We start from the raw sequence: 23933 nt of genomic DNA, 5'->3' as shown, positions 1-23933 counted from the left end.
GAGGAGTGGATTACATTTTGCTGACCCTAGAATTTGTTAAGTGCTATAACCTGTAATATAGATTTCTTTAGTAAAGCAAACTCGTAACAGCCAAAACTTTTTGGGCAAGCCTGTTTAATCTCAGGCAAATGTCTGGTCAGGGGAATGATTTTACCACGAGGCAATGGGTGGATTTTCCAGTGGATTTTGTACATGTAGTTTACTGGTCATAAATCTTGTTCTACTCTGGGATTTTGACATTAGCTGTTACAGGGTGAGGATAAAACTGGTGTTAAATTGGTCAGGGAAAATTGACGAGAATGCTCCTTTAAAGGGAAACCAAACTCAGAACACAGTTACAGGCCTACATATACACTTTTGCAAAAAATAAAGAATATATTGTAAATTATGGTTTTAAAAATTTGATCTCTATTAAAAAAAAGAACTGAAGGCCTACTGAAAACTGTTTTTTCTTGGCAAACATATGTTTAATGACTGTTGTAAAGATTGTAATTAATTATTTATCATGGCATATGTGAATATACGAAGAATACATATCAAAATGTAGCATCATACATGTAGGATGCAGGGATGTCGTAAGGGAGTTTAGGTCTTGAGATAACACTATAAAAAATGTTGTGACAGACCAAATAATAATTTCAGGGACTACTTTTCACAACAAATTGCCTAAATTTAATGTGCAAAAGTGGATAAGCTTTAACATTGCAATGAATGGAGATTTTCCAGGGCTCCTTTCTTTAGTTTCCAGAGTTGTTTTTGAGCATTTCCGCCGTGGAATCGTCCTGAGTCCCTGTTTAATTTTACCCTGGATTGTGGTACAGTGGGATTAACTCACCTGTTTCTTTGGGGACCACGCTCCTCCATCTTTAAATTTACTCACACTGGGGAGAAAAACACAGTGACACACAGCATAAAATGAAATTACAGATTATTGAAAATAGTTGCAGTAAAGACTTATTTCACAAGAAAGTCTGTAAAACCCAGACTAACTGTCATTGTATCATCATGGATCTTGATCTGGGGCCCGTAATACAAAGCATAGTACTGATCGAACAATTTTCTACGATCGATTCCATTGACTACAATACACAATCAATTGTGAAAATCAAGCGTACGGTCAATCGCTAACATTTGTGTTATGGCGCCCCGGTACGGTAACATGCACTGAAATTTGTGAAACCATGAAATCAAAGCTGAAAACGATCACACTGTAGATCGCCAACAAAGATAAGCACATGTGGGCTAGTGAATTGTTATTGCTTGGAAAAAGACCAACAGTTCACCTGAATCCCATACAATTCCTTCCTGAATTCTTTGGCCCATGTTATGCAAACAAACACTTGGGTGATCGCTATATATGATTCTGTATGAACTAAATTTTGAAATTGTTACCACAACTGGTATTTGTCTGTTTTATGAATTCTGAGAGCACTCTCCAATAAAATATTGAGCATTTTACAGAGCAAGTCACTCAACATATATATATTTTTTTTTAACATATTTGAATTGAGTAATGGTAGCACAAATAGATGTATGGCATTAGCACTCAGAAATTTGTATGGTTAAGCAAATTTTTGGCACTCAAAGAGTAGGGAAAATATGCAAATTACTGAGCTAATGCAATTCTATTCATTCTATTTCACTTCCAAACAACTAAAATCTAGTAGATTCAGCAACAAAATATGCAATGAGAAACCATAACAAGAGTATAACTAGTCCCAATTATAATATGTAATATTGTGAAAAAAAAAAATCCATTCAAGTTAATTTCATATCTCATATGTCCGTAAAGTAGGAATACTTACATTCCAGTGCTCACAACAGGTGAAGACCTGAAAAAATAAAAAGTTTTAATGATTTAAACCTAGAACTTTGCATTGTAATGTACATGTACATATCTAGTATTTCGCATGCAAGACGATGTGTGGGTTCTTCGTACACGATACCAGTGGCCTGTAACACACAGCTTAGCAATCATCTTGGAGCACTTTTTAACAATTGATTTTATCATCATCAGGGGCCTGTAACACACACCTTAGCAATCATCTTGGAGCACTTTTTCAAAAGTGCTCTTTAAAACTTTTTGTTTAAATTATTTTGTCCTACCCTCTTTGTTATAAATGTAATTATATTCACCATTATCAATATCACAGTCATCATAATCCCACCATTAGCACCAATCCACCATCATCATCATCATCATCACCATCACCATCATCATCATCACCATCATCATCATCATCATCACCATCATCATCATCATCACCATCACCATCATCATCACCATCATCACCATCATCATCATCATCATCATCACCATCATCATCATCATCACCATCATCATCATCATCATCACCACCATCATCATCATCATCACCATCACCATCACCATCACCATCATCATCATCACCATCACCATCATCATCATCATCACCATCATCATCATCACCATCATCATCATCATCATCATCACCTTCATCATCATCATCACCACCACCATCATCATCATCACCATCATCACCATCATCATCACCATCACCATCATCATCATCACCATCACCATCATCATCACCATCATCATCATCACCATCATCATCATCATCATCACCATCACCATCATCACCATCACCATCATCATCATCATCACCATCACCATCATCATCACCATCATCATCATCACCATCATCATCATCACCATCATCATCACCATCATCATCATCATCATCATCATCACCATCACCATCATCATCATCACCATCACCACCACCACCACACACCACAACGATCATGGTCACTTACTTGGGAGTCTTGATGACATCAACCCTCTCATTCAGTTCATTCAGCTGTAAAAAGAAAACAAAGGAAGAGATGAAAAAGCTTTGAAATTAATTAATTCTACATACATTCGCAGGCATATACAAACGAAAGCAGATGATATTGGTCTTCACTCAAATAAACAATATGATGTTAAAGAGGATACATGTAACTCTTCCAAATAATTAGTTTGAAATAATTTGATGCTGGAATCTCACTGGTGGCACTTCATTGGGAGAAATTGTTACTGCAGAACCGGACAGGTTACACCATCTGAAGTTCAAAATAACTTTCTCCCCCTAGAAGGGAGTCGCCCCCCCCCCCTCCAGATTCAGGTCAATTACATCTTCCAACTTACATAGTACTCATTCTTTTTCTTCTGTTCATTCAGATCAAAGACATCCCCCAAGGTTGTCTTGAGTCTGTTGTAGAGGTCGTTGGCAAAGTTCCGCAGCTCGACCTCCGTGGTTGTGCTCGAGATGGTCATCGTCGGGACCCGGTCGGCAATGGTTTCCTCACGGTTCTTGGCCTTGGTCTGGGATACTACTTTCTACAAGGCAAAAAATACATTTCGATTGGAAAATTAAACAGGAAAATGTCCTCCCCATTTTACTGTATTTACAAAAGAGAATAATTCTATACACAGATCCTCCAGGCTGAAAATAGTAATATGTCAAATAAATAGATGCTGAAAATGTAATAAAAATCTGATAAAAAATAACAAAGGTATTGAAAAGAGATACATATATACATGCCATCAAAACTATGCAATAGGATAAGAGGGAAAAGGAGGGGGAAGGGAAAGGGAGAAAAGAGGGCAGGGGAAAGGAGGGGGAAGGAGGGGGACGGGATAGGAGAGGGTACGAGATAGGAGGGGGAATGAAAGGGGAAAGGAGGGGAGGGGAATGGAAGGGAGGGGAAAAGAGGGGAGGGGATAGGAGGGTGTACAGGAAACATGTAGGAGGAATGGAGGGGAGAGGGGAGGGGAAAAAATGGGGAGGGGAAAAGAGGGGAGGGGATAGGAGGGGGTACAGGAAACATGTAGGAGGAGGAATGGAAGGGGAGAGGGGAGGGGAAAAAATGGGGAGGGGAAAAGAGGGGAGGGGATAGGAGGGGGTACAGGAAACATGTAGGAGGAGGAATGGAAGGGGAGAGGGGAGGGGAAAAAATGGGGAGGGGAAAAGAGGGGAGGGGATAGGAGGGGGTACAGGAAACATGTAGGAGGAGGAATGGAAGGGGAGAGGGGAGGGGAAAAAATGGGGAGGGGAAAAGAGGGGAGGGGATAGGAGGGGGTACAGGAAACTTGTAGGAGGGGGAATGGAAGGGGAAAGGAGGGGAGGGAAAGAATGGGGAGGGGAATGGAAGGGGAAAGGAATGAAAGGGGAAAGAAGGGGGAGAGAGAGGGGAGGGATACTCACAGATATGTTGATAGGGGCTCCAGAGGGGCTCATCATATTCCTCTTAGCCCTCTCCTTCTCTTCCTTCTCCTTCTTCAGTCGTTCTCTTTCCTCCATCTGCTTCTTACGTTCCTCTTCAGCTTTCTTGATTCGTTCTTCATGCTGCTCCTCCATCTTACGAATCTCCGCCTCCCTCTGCTTACGATTCTCCTCCTAAAACATGAACAAATATTTGCCTCTAGGTTTATCAAAATGGGAATGACAAAACATGATCAAGGCCAAGGACTTAAAATCTTGCAAGGCCAAGGACAAGGCTAGGCCTAAGGCCACACTATAGTCTTCCAGGCCGGCCTTGAGGCCACGGCCAGTCTTGAGAAGCAGAACTCCAATAATGATAACACTATATTTCCACTCAAGGCCAAAGACTAGACGTCTGAGGCCAAGAACAAGACCATACTATAGTCCTCAAGGTAGACCTCGAGGCCAAAGCCAGACTAGAGAAGCATGACACTGATAACAATAAGAATACTTAATATTTCCAAACTGCTTTTTCCACTGGAACAAAGTGCTTTGAGATGCCATCCATGTTTTCATTTCAATAAAATACATGGAGCTCAAATATAAATATTAATATTTTCTCCTCAGTGGTAACATCTAAAACAAGCTCTGAGGCTCATTTCTTCATGAGTTACAACTATGGTAACCCTTCCCTTATGGCATCTGCCAAGGTAACAAGGCTCAGTGGCCAATCAGAATCGAGGATTCCATGGATTTACAATAATGCAAAGTTATGATTTGTGAAACAGGTCCCTGGTGTCAAGCCATATTATACAGTGGTGAAAGTTAGTGAACCCCACCACAAAATACACTCCTTGATGCTGAGTGTTGAATGTAGACAACAACACTACAATGTCAGGAGAAAAACAAACTTTATTGCATGTGATATTTCATAACCTAACTTCACAATTAAAGGTCGAGTCCACCTCAGAAAAATGTTGATTTGAATCAATAGAGAAAAATCAGACAAGCACAATGCTGAAGATTTCATCAAAATTGGATGTAAATTAAGAAAGTTAGGCACAAGAGATTTAATATCACCTACGTTCGCGTGCGTTCGGAATGCGCTCTGAACGGGGATTAAAAAAGTAGACAATAGACCCCGTTCGTTCAAGTTCACTCACGTTCAGAATTCTACTGAAGGAGTGAGCCAAGAAGAGTATTGATTTTCATTGTCTTCTCGCACAAAAGGGGGTGTCACTGAACGGCAAAGCGAACGGTCGGATTATTAATGAATGAATACATGCGAACGTGGTGATTAATTCAAGCCTTGATAGAGATTTCTTACTACAACGCTGAGCATTTCCCGAATAAAAAGGGATGATCAAACTTTGAGCACTTCTTAAGTTGGACGAATAAACACGCATCCTTGTATTTATTCATTCATATTGAAAGTTTATTATCAACCTTCCCCTTTTTAATTTCGACGGGCGTATTTGTTCATTGATAACAATTTTGACATTCAGTACAGATCGTTTGTCGAGAATTTTAAGACATTTCCCGTGTATAAAGGAGTGTCCAAACTTTGCGCTTTTTTATTTTGACGGACTATATTTTTTTTCATTTATATTTAAAGTCAATAAATCATACATTCCTTACAAATCGTCTAACAATGATTTTAAGACATTTCTCGAGTTAGAAGGGATGTCCAAACTTTGCGCTTTTTAATTTTGACGAACGTATTTCATTTTATTAAAAGTTGATAGTCAGACAACTTAACGATGTCGGCGCTATCTCTGCGACACCAGGTCCGACGAGAAAGTCGGCCGCTAGTTCATCCTTGACATTTTTCTTCCCATGGGTATCATTTATTTCATACCCTGTCATCGTTTACGTGATCATAAAATAGGTTCGGACGTCACACAACTTAACGATGTCGGCGCTATCTCTCCGCCATTAGATCAGGCTCGGAGGTCGTCCGCTAGTTTATTCTTGATATTTTTCTTCCCGTGGGTATCATTTATTTCATACCCTGACATCGTTTACGTGATCATAAAATAGGTTCTGACGTCAGACAACTTAACGATGTCAACGCTATCTCTCCGACATTAGATCAGGCTCGGAGGTCGTCCGCTAGTTTGTTCTTGATATTTTTCTTCCCGGGGGTACCATTTATTTCATACCCTTACATCGTTTACGTGATCATAAAATAGGTTCTGACGTCAGACAACTTAACGATGTCGGCGCTCTCTCCGACATTAGATCAGGCGCGGAGGTCGTCCGCTAGTTTTTCGTTGATATTTTTATTCCCGTGGGTATCATTTATTTCATACTCTGACATCGTTTACGTGATTATAAAATAGGTTCTGACGTCAGACAAAACGATGTCGGCGCTATCTCTCCGACATTAGATCAGGCTCGGAGGTCGTCCGCTAGTTTATTCTTGATATTTTTCTTCCCGTGGGTACCATTTATTTCATACCCTGACATCGTTTACGTGATCATAAAATAGGTTCTGACGTCAGACAACTTAACGATGTCGGCGCTCTCTCCGATATTAGATCAGGCGCGGAGGTCGTCCGCTAGTTTTTCCTTGATATTTTTATTCCCGAGGGTATCATTTATTTCATACTCTGACATCGTTTACGTGATCATAAAATAGGTTCTGACGTCAGACAACTTAACGATGTCAACGCTATCTCTCCGACATTAGATCAGGCTCGGAGGTCGTCCGCTAGTTTATTCTTGATATTTTTCTTCCCGGGGTACCATTTATTTCATACCCTGACATCGTTTACGTGATCATAAAATAGGTTCTGACGTCAGACAACTTAACGATGTCGGCGCTCTCTCCGACATTAGATCAGGCGCGGAGGTCGTCCGCTAGTTTTTCCTTGATATTTTTATTCCCGTGGGTATCATTTATTTCATACTCTGACATCGTTTACGTGATCATAAAATAGGTTCTGACGTCAGACAACTTAACGATGTCGGCGCTCTCTCCGACATTAGATCAGGCGCGGAGGTCGTCCGCTAGTTTTTCCTTGATATTTTTATTCCCGTGGGTATCATTTATTTCATACTCTGACATCGTTTACGTGATTATAAAATAGGTTCTGACGTCAGACAAAACGATGTCGGCGCTATCTCTCCGACATTAGATCAGGAGAACAATATCATACTGCTAAAGGCGACCTCCCCCTTTAACAATTAAGTGCCCAAATCTAGTTACCAACAATGTGTATAGCTTTTTCATTTATTTGAATGCAGGATAAAAGAACACTGCGGATTAAATGCCTTGCTCACGAACATAGGTGCCGCGGCCGGGGATTTGTAGTGATTCTTAAGGTATAAATGAAATCAAAGTGTATGTTATTGTGAGCGAACATATGAATCTCCTTTGACGCGGATTCGGGTCATAATTGTTTGGGTTTTAACAGAACTTCTAATCCAGTGGGTAGAAGGGGGGGGGTCGAATATATTTGAGCAGGATAAATCCCACTAATAAGTATACAGAGAAAAGCGAGGGAGTAGGAGATAATGATCACTCATTTATACATAGGCATATCATTGTGACCAATGTTTTTTTCTTGGGATTTTCATAACCATGATCGTTGTTGAATGAAACCATTTCCCCCCAAAACCCTAAAATTCGACATTGCTGTTTTGATAAATTCTTACTCCGACATCGGAGGATATTTTAACGACATGTAATTTGCATTGGGAAATCATAGTCATCTTCCATCCAAATATGAGTCTCGCTTTTTCTCGATCCGACACGGCATGAAAAATGAAGGTTTAACAGTATAGGATATTAAATTCAAAGATGATTGTCTGTGCATAGCGTAATTCTGAATAATGAAATGAGGAAATTATAATTTTGACATAATTGTGTGATTTACTATCTATCCTCCCACAATATACACATATCTCTTCTTCTTGATGCTTCTCGATTAAAAGTTTTAAAACTTAAGTGTAGAATATCGGCCTCAACCCCCCCCCCTCCCCGAAATCGTCAAGCTCTCTGACGTCAGAACCTATTTTATGATCACGTACACGATGTCAGGGTGTGAAATAAATGATTACCACGGGAAGAAAAATATCAAGGATAAAGTAGCGGAAGACTCCGATGTCGTAGAGAGAGCGCTAATATCGTTAAGTTATCTGACGTCATAACGATCATGTAAATATTGTCAGAGTATGAAATAAATGATGACCACAGAAAAAAAATGAAAAGGATGAAATAGCGGACGACCTCCGCGCCTGATCCGATGTCGTAGAGATAGCGCCAACATCGTGAAATTCTCTGACGTCAAAACCTATTTTATGATCACGTAAACGATGTCAGGGTATGAAATAAAGGATACCCACGGGAAGAAAAATGTCAAGGATAAACTAGCGGACGACCTCCGTGCCTGATCCGATGTCGTAGAGATAGCGCCTACATCATTAAGTTGTCTGACGTCAAAACCTATTTTATGATCACGTAAACGATGTTAGGGTGTGAAATAAATGATTACCACGGGAAGAAAAATGTGGATAAAGTAGCGGACGACCTCCGCGTCTTATCCGATGTCGTAGAGAGAGCGCTAATATCGTTAAGTTATCTGACGTCATAACGATCATGTAAATATTGTCAGAGTATGAAATAAATGATGACCACAGAAAAAAAATGAAAAGGATGAAATAGCGGACGACCTCCGCGCCTGATCCGATGTCGTAGAGATAGCGCCAACATCGTGAAATTCTCTGACGTCAAAACCTATTTTATGATCACGTAAACGATGTCAGGGTATGAAATAAAGGATACCCACGGGAAGAAAAATGTCAAGGATAAACTAGCGGACGACCTCCGTGCCTGATCCGATGTCGTAGAGATAGCGCCTACATCATTAAGTTGTCTGACGTCAAAACCTATTTTATGATCACGTAAACGATGTTAGGGTGTGAAATAAATGATTACCACGGGAAGAAAAATATGGATAAAGTAGAGGACGACCTCCGCGTCTTATCCGATGTCGTAGAGAGAGCGCTAATATCGTTAAGTTATCTGACGTCATAACGATCATGTAAATATTGTCAGAGTATGAAATAAATGATGACCACAGAAAAAAAATGAAAAGGATGAAATAGCGGACGACCTCCGCGCCTGATCCGATGTCGTAGAGATAGCGCCAACATCGTGAAATTCTCTGACGTCAAAACCTATTTTATGATCACGTAAACGATGTCAGGGTATGAAATAAAGGATACCCACGGGAAGAAAAATGTCAAGGATAAACTAGCGGACGACCTCCGTGCCTGATCCGATGTCGTAGAGATAGCGCCTACATCATTAAGTTGTCTGACGTCAAAACCTATTTTATGATCACGTAAACGATGTTAGGGTGTGAAATAAATGATTACCACGGGAAGAAAAATATCATGGATAAAGTAGCGGACGACCTCCGCGTCTTATCCGATGTCGTAGAGAGAGCGCTAATATCGTTAAGTTATCTGACGTCATAACGATCATGTAAATATTGTCAGAGTATGAAATAAATGATGACCACAGAAAAAAAAATGAAAAGGATGAAATAGCGGACGACCTCCGCGCCTGATCCGATGTCGTAGAGATAGCGCCAACATCGTGAAATTCTCTGACGTCAAAACCTATTTTATGATCACGTAAACGATGTCAGGGTATGAAATAAAGGATACCCACGGGAAGAAAAATGTCAAGGAGAAACTAGCGGACTACCTCCGTGCCTGATCCGATGTCGTAGAGATAGCGCCTACATCATTAAGTTGTCTGACGTTAGAACCTATTTTATGATTACGTAAACGTGTCAAAGTATGAAATAAATGATACCCACGGGAAGAAAAATATCAAGGATAAACGAGCGGACGACCTCCGTGCCTCATCTAATGTCGGAGAGATAGCGCCGACATCGTTTTGTCTGACGTCAGAACCTATTTTATGATCACGAAAACGATGTCAGAGTATGAAATAAATGATACCCACGGGAAGAAAAATGTCAAAGATAAACTAGCGGACGACCTCCTCGCCTTGTCTGATTTCGTAGAGATTTAGCCGACACCGTTAGTTTTCTGACGTCAGAACATATTTAACAATCATGTAAACGATGTCGTGGTATGAAATAAAGGATGACTTAAGGAAGAAAAATGTAAAGGATATTACTAGCGGACGACTTCCACGCTTGATCCGATGTCGAAGAGATAACGCAGACATCGTTAAGTTCTCTGACGATTAACTTTTAATTAAATGAAATACGTTCGTCAAAATTAAAAAGCGCAATGTTTGAACATCCCTTCTGACTCGAGAAATGTTTTAAGATTATTGTTAGACGATTTGTAACGAATGTCTAATTTATTGACTTTCAATATAAATGAAAAAAATATATATATATCGTCCGTCAAAATTAAAAAGCGCAACATTTGGACATCCCTTCACACACGGGAAATTTCTTATCATGAACTCAAAACATCTGTAATTGATCACCTTTTAATAAAAATGAAGAAATACGTCCGTCAGGATTAAAATGCGGGAAGTTTTGACTCGGGATATTTCTCAAAATGATCACCAACGATCTGGGGAAAATCCCCCTGGACCTGGCTGTATCTGTTTCTAGCTGAGCAGAACCATTCTCCGTTCTGAACGGAGTACTTAAGCGCTTTCTATTGACTCCTTTGTTATTAGTAATCCTTGCGTTCGTGGGTATCGTGAACGGAGTACTTCAGCGCTTTCTATTGACTTCTTTGTTTACAGTAATCCTTGCGTTCAGGTGTATGCAGGGGGCACTACGAATGCGTTCGTTATGGGGATTAGCAAGACAATAGAGCATTCCGAACGCGCGCGAACTTAGGTGATATTAAATCTCTTGTGCCTTATGACATTTCAAAATTTCGCTTATTTTTAACAAATGGTCATATGAACGAGCCGGTTACATCCAAATGAGAGAGTCAATGATGTCACTCACTATTTCTTTTGTTTTTTATTGTTTGAATTATACAATATTTCAATTTCTACGAATTTGATGATTAGGACCTCCTTGCCTGCAGCACAAAATGTCAAACTAATGGAATTCCACATGTTCAGGGAGGAATGAAACTTCATTTCACATGAAAATGACGAGAAAATCGAAATATTTCAGATTTCAAACAATAAACAAGTGGAATGCCTCTGGCCGTCTCACCTGCATCACGCGGTTCAATATAGCAGCAGTGCTGACTTTGAATACTACTCTAACTCGCACAAGATGTTCAGCGATACATGGTTACTCTTATGTCCACTTTTTATGAACTAGACCAATAAACTTAGAGATATGATGGTTATTCAAAAAAAAACCCCAACATGGCCAAAGTTCATTGACCTTACATGACCTGTGACCTTGATCATGTGACCTGAAACTCGCACAGGATGTTCAGTAATACTTGATCACTCTTATGTACAAGTTTCATGAATCAGATCCATAAACTTTCAAAGTTATGATGGTAATTCAACAGATACACCCAGTTCGGCCAAAGTTCATTGACCTTTGACCTTGGTCATGTGACCTGAAACGCGCACAGGATGTTCAGAGATACTTGATTACTATAATGTCCAAGTTTAATGAACTAGACCAATAAACTTTCAAAGTTATGATGGTAATTCAACAGATACCCCCAATTCGGCCAAAGTTCATTGACCCTAAATGACCTTTGACCTTAATCATGAGACCTGAAACTTGCACAAAATGTTCAGTGATGCTTGATTACTATTATATCCAAGTTTCATGAATCAGATCCATAAACTTTCAAAGTTATGATGGGAATTCAACAGATATCTGCAATTCGGCCAAAGTTCATTGACCCTAAATGACCTTTGACCTTGGTCATGTGACGTGAAACTCGTGCAGGATGTTCAGCGATACTTGATTAACCTTATGTCCAAGTTTCATGAACTAGGTCCATATATTTTCTAAGTTATGATGACATTTCAAAAACTTAACCTCAGGTTAAGATTTCGATGTTGATCCCTCCAACATGGTCTAAGTTCATTGACCCTAAATGACCTTTGACCTTGGTCATGTGACATGAAACTCTAATAGGATGTTCAGTAATACTTGATTAACCTTATGGCCAAGTTTTATTAACTAGGTCCATATACTTTCTAAGTTATGAGGTCATTTCAAAAACTTAACCTCAGGTTAAGATTTGATGTTGACGCCGCCGCTGCCGCCGCCGTCGGAAAAGCGGCGCCTATAGTCTCACTCTGCTTCGCAGGTGAGACAAAAACAAAAGAAATAGTGAGTGAGTGACACCATCGACTCTCTCATTTGGATGTAACTGGCTTGTTCATATAATTGTTTTGTGAAATGAAGCAAACTTTAAAATGTCATAACTTTCTTATTATACATCTGATTTTGATGAAATTTTCAGTGTTATGCTTGTTGAATTTTTCTCTTTTTAATTCAAATCAAGTTTTTGTTGGGGTGGACTTGTCCTTTAAATATCTATAATAACTGGGTGTTGTGGCGCGTGCCTGTAATCCAAGCTACTGTACGTGTTCGAACCCTGGTCACGTCTTTCGGATGGTGACGTTAAAGGTCGGTCCCAGACGTAAATAATCATATCTGATTGATATACGTCTGACAAAACTCAAATATACACACACACATATGGCAGATCTTGAAAACTTTTAAATATGTTCATTTCCTGGTGGGGTTTACTTAAACTTTTCAGCACCACTTTAAATTCTCATTCCATCGTCAGAGACCGATATTCACACTCTACTTTTGTTTATGAATGAAAACTAACCCTCTGAATTCTGTACTTCTCCGCCTCTCTCTTGCTTTCTTCCAAATCCTCTTTCAGCTGTTCTGCGGAACTGTAGGTCAGCTTGATCGGCTCTTTCTTAACAGTCTTATCAGCATTCTCCTGAAAAAGCGTGAAAAAAATAAGATTCATTACAAAAAACAACATCCCAGCTTTTTCTAAGCTGTTCTGCCAAACTGTATGTCAACTAGGTAGGCATTTCGTTGGCATTCTAATCTGGATTCTCTTTAAAAAAAATTGAGAAAAAATCTAAAGATAATTCGTTGCTAAAACCTAGATCTCAGCTTTTCTCTCAGCGGCTCTGTGGAACTCTATGCCATCTTAATCGGCCCTTTCTTTCCTACCTTCAATATCAGGTTTTCCTGAAAAAGATTGAAATAAAAAATAAAAAGATAATTCATTGCAAAAACCTACATTCCAGCCTTTTTCTCAGATGTTATGAAGAACTGTACATCATCTTTTTGGCTCTTTCTTCAGTTTTTAAAGATAAAACAATAAAAAGATAAATGAAAAAAGAAATGGATTCAAACTCCTCACAGCTGTTCAGGGCCCTGTAACAAAAAGGTTTGCACTGAATTGCAAAACATGACAGAACCACTCTGATTGGTCTCTGGTCATTATTTCGAACAAAGGGCGCATGCACCGATGATTTTTATTGGTCATTGGCAATTAGTAATTGATTGCAAAGCATGTATGCAATGTGTATCATCTTGGTCAGCTCTTTCTTCAGAATCATATCGAAATTATCCTGAGGAAAAAAATTATAAAATAATTTAATTGCAAAACAGAGGCATCATGATATAGTGGTTCTGACACCCATCTCCTTATATTTCAACAGCAAGAAATGTATGAATTTACATTTATCTGTGTCGCTGAATATTCTTTGCGTCGCTGAGCAAACAGTTTAAACAAACAATGATTTCATGGGAATGTCTGTTAAATGTCATCTGTCCCGTGTCATCATATCATCAAAGATCTAAATTGGGTTTATTTAAAAATCTAACTCTGTGAAATCATGAAATCTACAATCAAAAGTGACTGCACTGAGAATGGCCAACACATATAAGCACATGTGGGACTGTGCATAATTATTGCTTGGAAAACTAAACATCTGACTTGAATACCATGCTTCTTTTGTCAAATTCTCAGCAATTAAAAATTTTCTATCATAATTATTTGGTACACATTTGCTTCTATTCATACACAACCACTTCAGTATTAATTTCATTGGATTTGGTTCGAAGATCGCTACTACCATTGGAATTTATGTTTATAAGTGGAATGGAAACAAGAGATCATGTCCTTACCGCATCCTTCTTGAGATTGTCTTGCAGCTTCTGAAGCCTGTCAGCTATGTGACCACTAGAGGGCAGGCTTGCCTTCAGATCAACGTTCTGTTTCTGCTTCGTAGCCTGCAATACAGAATCATAATATCACAAGGGATTATGATTATTGAAAGGGATTGGTTAATATTGATTCGACTTTTTTAAAAAAATATAAGCATTTCCTACATGTCTTTGTTACCTGTGTCTGTCACAAATTCAGACAAATAATATTTCAATTATATTCCATATACTATGAGTATTGCTTTGGGAATGGTCAATATCACATGTAGTTTAGTTTCCTCACTACCCATGATAATGGAACTTTTGTGTTTCACTGATCACTACAGCCTATAATATCGATCATAACGCTTTATAAAATCAATCATTTTGAACTCGCCAAAAATAGCATTGCATTGACACTCAATTTTTTGTTCAATTTTTCTCTATCACATACACTAAAAAGTGACATTAAAGCATTTCTTTGTGATATCAAAATCAGCTTGCTGGAGCAAAGTAAGGCAGTACTTTGTCTCACAATGTACATGTCGGAGTACAATTGTCTAACTGGGCAAACTGCTATTAAATATTGCACTTATATAATAATCTAAGTAATATTATGTAACTAAATTGATATTCACATCGTTTCTACAAATTTGATGTGTTTCAAGCGCCAAATTTAAATTTAGATTAGATTTATTTCCGTTCAACAATTTTTTCAAAATACAAATAAATAATAATGATGAATAAGATTGTTGCATCAGGACCATGTTTCACAAAACTTGATATGATTGCTATATAAATGCCTATTATTATTATTATGATTACAAATTTTCAATAACAGTTTAAAGCTGCTAAGCTCATTCAATTTGATTGGCTAATAGTAAACTTGTTCTAGAGGATGTGCATTTGTTATTGTAACAAGTTTTCATGAAATAGGACCAATATCTCAGCAAGGTTTAAGACAGTAGAAGCTGGTATACTATATTCATATCTAAGGTAGATTTATCTAAAAGAGAAAAGCTTTTGAAAAATTGATGAAGTTGTCATTCTGAATGACATGAAGTAACTAAAATGCAATGTACATTCACCTTGAATGTTATCATTGTTAATGTGTATGGTTTTTGAGTATGTTCCTGGGATGCCATCTTGTATGTGATGATTCTCATTTTGCAATATATGTATGCATGTATTTTTTATGTAAAACAGGACTACCATGTAAAATGTATGTAAATAAATAAACAAATGAATGGGTGGATGGATGGATGAATGTATGAATGGGTGGATGGATGGATGGATGGATGAATGGATGGATGGATGAATGTATGAATGGGTGGATGGATGGATGGATGAATGGGTGGATGGATGGATGTATGAATGGGTGGATGGATGAATGTATGAACGGGTGGATGGATGGATGGATGGATGAATGGGTGGATGGATGGATGGATGAATGGGTGGATGGATGGATGGATGAATGGGTGGATGGATGGATGGATGAATGGGTGGATGGATGAATGGATGGATGGATGGATGGATGGATGGATGGATGAATGGGTGGATGGATGGATGGATGAATGGGTGGATGGATGGATGGATGAATGGGTGGATGGATGGATGTATGAACGGGTGGATGGATGAATGTATGAACGGGTGGATGGATGGATGGATGAATGGGTGGATGGATGGATGTATGAACGGGTGGATGGATGAATGTATGAACGGGTGGATGGATGGATGGATGGATGAATGGGTGGATGGATGGATGGATGGATGGGTGGATGGATGGATGGATGGATGAATGGGTGGATGGATGGATGAATGGGTGGATGGATGGGTGGATGGATGGATGGATGGATGGATGGATGAATGGGTGGATGGATGGATGGATGGATGGATGGATGGATCGATGGATCGATGGATGGATGGATGGATGAATGAAGGATGGAAGAATGAATAAGTGAATGAATGAATGAATGAAGGAATGGATGAAGGAATGGATGAATGAATGGATGATTGAATGGATGAATGAATGGATGATTGAATGAATAAATGAATGAATGGATGAATGAATGGATGGATAGATGAATTGCTGAATGAATTGATGAATGGATAAATAAATAAACAAACAAAATAAATAAATATACTTTTGCCCTGCAATATCCTAATCTTTATACTATTTTGTATGTTAATGTACTTTGTAAATAGCTTTCCTTTATTGTGATGTCAATTAAGTGATATCATATCAATCATGCATTATGCTTGTCAAAATCGATGAAAACCAAATACTAATGCTAAATACCTTGTCATCAAAAGAGAATCCCTTTTCCTTCAGCATGCTGACTCGGCTAGAGTTAGTGGTTAGATGAACAATGCAAATCAAATCATATCAAATCAAAACAAATCATAACAAATTATCACAAATCATAATAAATCATATCATAACAAAATACATCAAATTATGACCAGACGAAAAAAAACTCATAACATAACCTAAATCGTAGCAATATACATCAAGCAATAACAAATAATATCAAAGCACAATAAGGATGACAAATACAGTCCAACCTCACTCCTTTTCTAGCCGCATCGGGAACAACCCTCGTCAATAAGGAACCATATAAACCTTACGCATATGATGTCATAATGCACAGCGCCCTCCCACAAAGATATAGGAATATGCGTAAACGGAGTTGTAAAAAATGCGTCGGCTGCAGATTATCAACGCATGCAAGGAAATGGCTTTACGAAGATGGCAACGCAATTAAGTGAGTGCATAACAAGAGGCCAAGCCACGTTTCTGCAGCAATTTGCAGGGATAGCCAAATATAGAGCGGAGGTTGAACTATGTCATATCAGAAAGATGCCAAATAATATAAAAACACAGATGAAATGTACATGTAATGATATGTAATTAAAGCACAAAATGATGATTAATAATCTATGAAAATCATACAAATCAAAACAAAGCATGACAAATTAATTTAAGTGAAGTGATATCATCCCCCCCCCCCCTCACAACAGCAAGCTTTCGTCATGAGACGGTAGAATGTTTTTCCTCTTGTACTTTTAAACAACATTGATATTTTTCACTCTGTTGTACATTTTGAACTTTTCGGAGCTCCAATGTAATGTTGTTCAGTCATTACATCCATAAGAATAAATCAACATCATTCCCTTTTCAAATTGGGCAAAACACAGATCATAATTAGAATACTCATTGCTATCTATTATATTTTCAAATAGAAAGTTTTTCACTATCTTTCAAGTCATACATACATGCTCATTTTAAACGTTTTATATTTTACCATTTATGTATTTCATTATGAGTGCAATATAATTTAGTTGTATATGACTGTGCTGTATTCTTGTATTTTTCTAGAATGTGTACTTGATGTAAATCTTCACACTTTCAGCTGATTTATATATGCACATTAGAATGTGTGACCAAGCCAAATTTCCATAATGGACAGAGAAATTCAATTGAATTAAATTGAATACGAGTTTACATGTATATACAATGAAAAGTTACACATGTTGCAGTCAGCAATACAACACATAAAATTAATTTTCAAATCATTCCACAGGCAAATTAAGAATGTTAAAGTGCAAAGGAGAGATTATTACATCCTCTAATAGTGTGCAAACAAGTGTATTAATCCTATTGTGTGGTTGTGTGAATATCATCAGAAGCTACACATGCACATATAATAATAGTTTTGTTTTATCTTTTTATCCAAAAATGTCCCTAATTTCTTCTCATATTCAAGATTTGGGTTTAATTTTGCTTTCAATAATTTAGCTTGCAATAATGGTCATATCAACCATGGGAATAATTATTATGCATGTTGGCTGGGAATAATTATTATGCATGTTGGCTGGGCAAAATAAAACCATCTCAAACATTCAAGCTCATAAAGCATAGAGATAAATAAATTTGAATGTATATTTTAATGAACAAATGGTTATTCTTTGCTTGACTGTGCTTGAGTCCATTAATGCATTATGCTTCATTGACTTCAATAGGTGTGTTTAAATATTAATTTCAACTGTATTAAATCTTCTTAGTTATTGAGGCAATTAATTAAATATGCCGATGGTCATACCGTAAGGGAGCTAGTATTCAACCCGTTTGGAGAGTTTCCTCAAATATATAGAAATATAAAATTTACCTGAATTTCAGACCCGTCTTATTTCCAAGAGCAAATGCTGGTTATTCTTTTTCTGTTATTTTTTCTTCAACCCGTTGACTGTGTGCGCGGGCAATCAAATTATACGTTGATGGTTTTTGGCACTAGTATTCAACCTAGCGATTAAAAATGGCCGTCTCTCAATCTGCCCTTGTCCCATCCGACTATGGACTAGACCATTTGAGATGAGACCAAACAGGGAATTAATCAAAGTCAGAGACTTACATAGATCTACATCTAGTTTAGCAATGTAAACCATTTTGAGATTCGCTTTCTATCATCACTAGGTTGAATACTACTGTGCAATTCAGTGCAAAGGGTCATCGCCGATTAATTTGCGCATACAGTGAACAGATTGATGAAAATGAAAATATTGACAAGAGATTACCCTGGAAGTAACAAATATATGAAATTAAGATAAATTTCCCAATTCTAAATATTCGGGGAGTTTGTCCAAATCTTTGAATGATGCCAGGTTGAATACTAGTGCCCATAAGGTACTGTTAACTTTAATAAACTGGTAAGTTTGTTTAATCCCATCATATTTTCATTGGTCTCTCTTTTCTGACATTAGATTCCGGATCCAAATGATTGAGCGTCTACAGCCTCTTTGCTATTAAACCAATCTCTAAATTATTGACATGTGCCTAGTTTATTATCATTGCAGCTAGCCTGTGTTCAAATTATGTTCATTTTGACTAAGTTGAATTTGTGTAGTGCATTTGTGGAAGTTTCTTTTGGAACCAAGTTTAGTTGACTCTTTAAACAAACCTAATGTCAGGTTCTACCTGAAAGATAACATGAAGTATGCAGATAATGTTGAGGAGAGAAACATGCATGCATATGAAGCAAACTTACCCCTGATCAACTGTTGGAATAACATTCACAGTCCTATTTAGAAAAAAAAACAAGCAATTTTTTTTTAGTATTCCACCCCCTAAGACAACAATAACACATTAATTAAAAATAAAAGCTAAATTTCTAGAGCTCCTATTTTTCTTTTTAATAATAATGTTAAATGTAATAATCAAGAACAATATCCAACCAACTAAGACAATCATATCAGGTCAAACTCATTCTCTGTTTCATAAATAAATTTGCGAGCAATAAGAACTCAACAAACCTGAATTCAGGATTTGTGTCACATTATCATCCCAGCATGCAGTTATTGGAAGAAACCTACAAAAAGATCAGGGGCCCATAACACAAAGTTTAGCAATGATCATAGAACATATTTCTATGATTGATTCCATTGACTACAATGTACAATCAATTGTGAAAATCAAGTGTACGATTAATCACTACCCTTTGTGATAAGGGACCCAGGGGATGTTTAATATAGATATTTGCAAGTTACGAGTGACCTTATGAACGACTGAAGACCCTTTCTCAGGTACTACCATCAATACCGATGAAAATCATGTGTATACCATTTACCACAAGGAAGGATCATCAGTCCTTAAAATCGCTCTTAGCTTAAGAACAGCTTTATGAAACAGCCCCCAGTAATTATCTCTGATGCTTGTAAGAAAGTTCAATTAGTCATGTTATCTTAGTTTACATTTTATCAAATAAAAAACTGAAGTCTTGTCTTTCTCCCCCCCCCCCCCCACCTCTCTCTCTCTCTCTCCCTCTTCCCCATTTCGTGAATTATGAAAATACTTACTTATGCTTAACAAGATCTTTGATGCGAGCATTCATCTCGTTGAGCTGTCAATGAGAAAAGAGCAAGTACAATTCATTTTCATCCAACACTGTCCCTCTTTCAAATGAAGGATATGTCATATTTTCAGGAAGAAAATCTATTTGACAAAGCTAGTCATAAACTTATGAGTGACTTTACAAATGCTTGGATTTTCAAAACAAAATAAGAGACCAACATATTTTTATGTTTTCTGGTCATTTTCCAGCAACTTTCTATACAGCTCTTAGACCCCCCCCCCTCCCATGCCCACTGCTGCTACTACCAGCGTTCTCGCCAGAAAAAAATTCACCCATGTCGGGGACTTTTGCTGCCACTCCCGGGGGGTGGGTGCGGGAGGGGGGTTCACCCCTCCCGCGCGGAAGCGACGGCCTTTTCATGAAATAGAGACGCCAAGGGAGCCCCATTGTGGCGTATTTTTAAGCCCACACAAATGCACATAAATGCTAGGCCTGGGAGTAAACATCGATTGATCAAATGGTTCGATTGGCATGCCGCCAATCACCAATCGATAAGCAAAATTTACACAAATCGAATGTTCGGCAGATCCCGATTATGACATTGGGAGAACTCAAATACCCAAGTAATAATAACAAAATGACAAGAAAACAATGATGACACTTCATACAGGTTTAAAAATTATGTTACCGAGATAATTTTTCAAAAATAATCAATGATTGTATTACATTCACAGTTACACACCAACATGAAAGCGCTCCGATTTTTTTTTTAATCCCAGCCAACCTTGCCCTCGATACACAAAATGAGTTCATCGTCTGCGTGCACAAAACAATAAGAAAACACACAACCAAGCTCACTTGAGCTGATTGGACCTTCGGATAGCCAATGAAACTTTTGGGGAAACAAAGAAGAAGGCAGTGGTTCCCTTATCAGGAGAGGTCATGACTTCAGAAATAAATTGACCCCTCCCCCATCTGTGTGTGTGTGAGGGAGAGCTAGAGAAAGATAAGGGTGGGAGCCGGAGAATTCCTTTGTTTCAAAACAATAATGCAACCTTTTTTCTATCCCCCTCACACAATGAAAACTACATTCCAACATGCGCCCGTCTTCACCGGTACTTTCTCGACTAGTCTCCAAAAATAGACCCAGTTATACATGTAGGTTCAAATGATAAAAAATCATAATTTTATAAGGTATTTCAAATTAAATATTTTGCAAAATATTTTTTTGAAATACATGTGTAGAATCGTGGGCAAGGGATGAAATTGTTCAAGAAATGCTCCACCTGGGGTCAGTCTCAAAGAATAGTTCATGAATGAGTTGTTTACATCTTTGGGATTTGGACTTTGCACTGGCTGATCTGGGCTGATTCATTCATATGCAGGGGTGTGGCACTTGGAGGGATGCATGCATAATACCAGAGTACCAGCATGGATTTAGGAAGGATTTTCATTGGAACAATAAACTGAAAGTTTTAATCTCATTTCATGTAGTTTCTTTTGATATAAATATCATGGAGAAGGGGAAAAAGGTCCTACTTTCATTTATTCTAAACATGTGACTTTGATGGAGATTTCACCATAAAGTAGGTCAACTATTGTGACTTAAAAGACCTGATTCCCGACGAACAATCAAATCATTTGATTATTTTTTGAGGAAATAATTGAATGGTAAAAATGACAATCGTCCCAGGCCTAACATCCATGCACCATAGCGGTCACGCACAGTTCTCAAACTCCTTTGCTATTCGTTCTTTGTGTGCAGAGAGGGCGGGATAAAATGACAACACAGTACAACTCCTTTGCTATTCGTTTATTGTGTGTATAGAGGGCGGGATAAATGACAAACACAGTACAAGTACATGTTCCTTGTATATACAATGCATTCATTCCAAGTTCCACTCCCATCATATCAGTAAGCGCAGCTACCGGTAGGTCCTGGAACATAGCCGGTGTGATGTGCGGGGCAGACGGGGGAATAGTCAACGGAACGACCGTACCGTGCCGTCATATGCCCGCAATAGCAGCCGCGAGCTAGCTGGGCGCCTTGCCACTTTCCTAGCCGTAGTAGGCCTGTAAGTGGTCTTAAGTTGGTGGGACTTCGGCGCAACCCGATAAATGAAGTTGCTATCACTAAGATGAGTTCATAGAGTGTATTATTTTTTTCTGAATATTTCCATTTAAATTTTCCACGCATGTCGCTGAAATTTTACGCATGGTTCCACTTGGTCTCCATTTCCGCACGCATGGTGTTTGCACCATGCGTGTTATACACTGGCGAGAACGCTGGCTACTACGTATACACTACGACTAGTTCTTCTGTTTCTTTTCCTCCCTCCTCCTTATTCTTTTCGTTCTTCTCCTCTTCCTCCTCCTACTACTAGTACAACTATTGCCATCTTAACTACTACTAATACCACCACCAGCACTACTATTACAACAAAGACAACAACAACTTCTACTACTGCTACAATTTAACTACTACAATTTTACTACTACTATTTTACTACTACTACTTCTACTACTACTTCTACCACTACTACTACTACTACTACTACTACTATTACTACTACCACTATTACTACTACTACTACTACTACTACTTCTACCACTACTACTATTACTACTACTACTACTACTACTACTACTACTACTACTATTACTACTACTACCATTACTTCTACTACAACAACTACTACCACCATCACTACTATTACAACAATGAACAACAACTATTACTATTACTACTACTACTACTACTACTACTACTACTACTACTACTACTACTACTACTTCTACCACTACTACTACTACTACTACTACTACTACTACTACTACTACTACTACTACTACTACTACTACTACTACTACTACTACTACTACTACTATTACTACTACTACTACTACTACTACTACTACTACTACTATTACTACTACTACCATTACTTCTACTACAACAACTACTACCACCATCACTACTATTACAACAATGAACAACAACTATTACTATTACTACTACTACTACTACTACTATTACTACTACTACTACTACTACTATTACTACTACTACAACTACCATTACTACTACTACAACTATGACGACTACTACTACCACCACCACCACTACTTTTACAACGAAGAAAAATAACAACAACTACTACTACTACGACAACCACTACTACCACCACCACCACTACTACCACCACCACCACTACTATTACAACAAAGAAGAACAACTACGACCACTACTATTACTACTTCTACTTCTACTACTACTACCACAACGATGACTAGTACTATTACTACCACCACCAATAATATCAAAATTGATAATCATACTTACATCATATTCCTGTCTCTCTTTCCTCTGTTCAAGGTCATAGATATCACCATAGACCTCCACCAGCTTGGCATGAAGGATCTCCGCAATCTCACGGAGACGCTCTTCAGAATCACGGGCGCTGATGCGTATCTGAGGGAAGTTCTCCTCGATCCTCTTCTCTCTCTCTGCCATGATTTCGGCAGAGGTCTGCATCTTCTCCTGCTTGGCTCTGGCGATGCTTTCCTGGAAAGAAGAAAGACAATAATAAAATAATTACTTTTTCTAATATAATTTTTCCATAAATATACCATGCCCATACTCTATTTTTTACTGTTTCCAACTAAATCCACAGTTTGCACTTGTTTCTTACTATCCATCATACCACAATATTTTCTCTGAATTTGAAACGCAT

The 23933-nt window shown here is 38.1% G+C and overlaps 1 protein-coding gene across 1 annotated transcript in view; it reads right to left on the bottom strand.

Annotated features, from left to right (window-relative positions):
- The window catches only part of LOC121420945 (troponin T, skeletal muscle-like), a 29216-nt gene that overhangs the window by 4546 nt on the left and 737 nt on the right, over positions 1 to 23933 (bottom strand). Inside the window, exons 2-12 of the mRNA XM_041615500.1 lie at positions 23543 to 23764; positions 20204 to 20247; positions 19396 to 19428; positions 16650 to 16695; positions 14333 to 14437; positions 13008 to 13127; positions 4233 to 4424; positions 3173 to 3364; positions 2800 to 2843; positions 1806 to 1832; positions 836 to 881 (exon numbers count right to left, since the gene is read on the bottom strand). Coding sequence (XP_041471434.1) covers positions 836 to 881; positions 1806 to 1832; positions 2800 to 2843; positions 3173 to 3364; positions 4233 to 4424; positions 13008 to 13127; positions 14333 to 14437; positions 16650 to 16695; positions 19396 to 19428; positions 20204 to 20247; positions 23543 to 23764 — 1071 coding nt within the window. The remainder of the gene's footprint in view (positions 1 to 835; positions 882 to 1805; positions 1833 to 2799; positions 2844 to 3172; positions 3365 to 4232; positions 4425 to 13007; positions 13128 to 14332; positions 14438 to 16649; positions 16696 to 19395; positions 19429 to 20203; positions 20248 to 23542; positions 23765 to 23933) is intronic.

Source organism: Lytechinus variegatus, chromosome 9 (genome assembly GCF_018143015.1).
Source record: "Lytechinus variegatus isolate NC3 chromosome 9, Lvar_3.0, whole genome shotgun sequence".
NCBI classification, from domain to species: Eukaryota; Metazoa; Echinodermata; class Echinoidea; order Temnopleuroida; family Toxopneustidae; genus Lytechinus; species Lytechinus variegatus.
The sequence above is the reverse complement of the archived record's forward strand: the minus strand, read 5'-3'. Positions and strand labels throughout refer to the sequence as shown.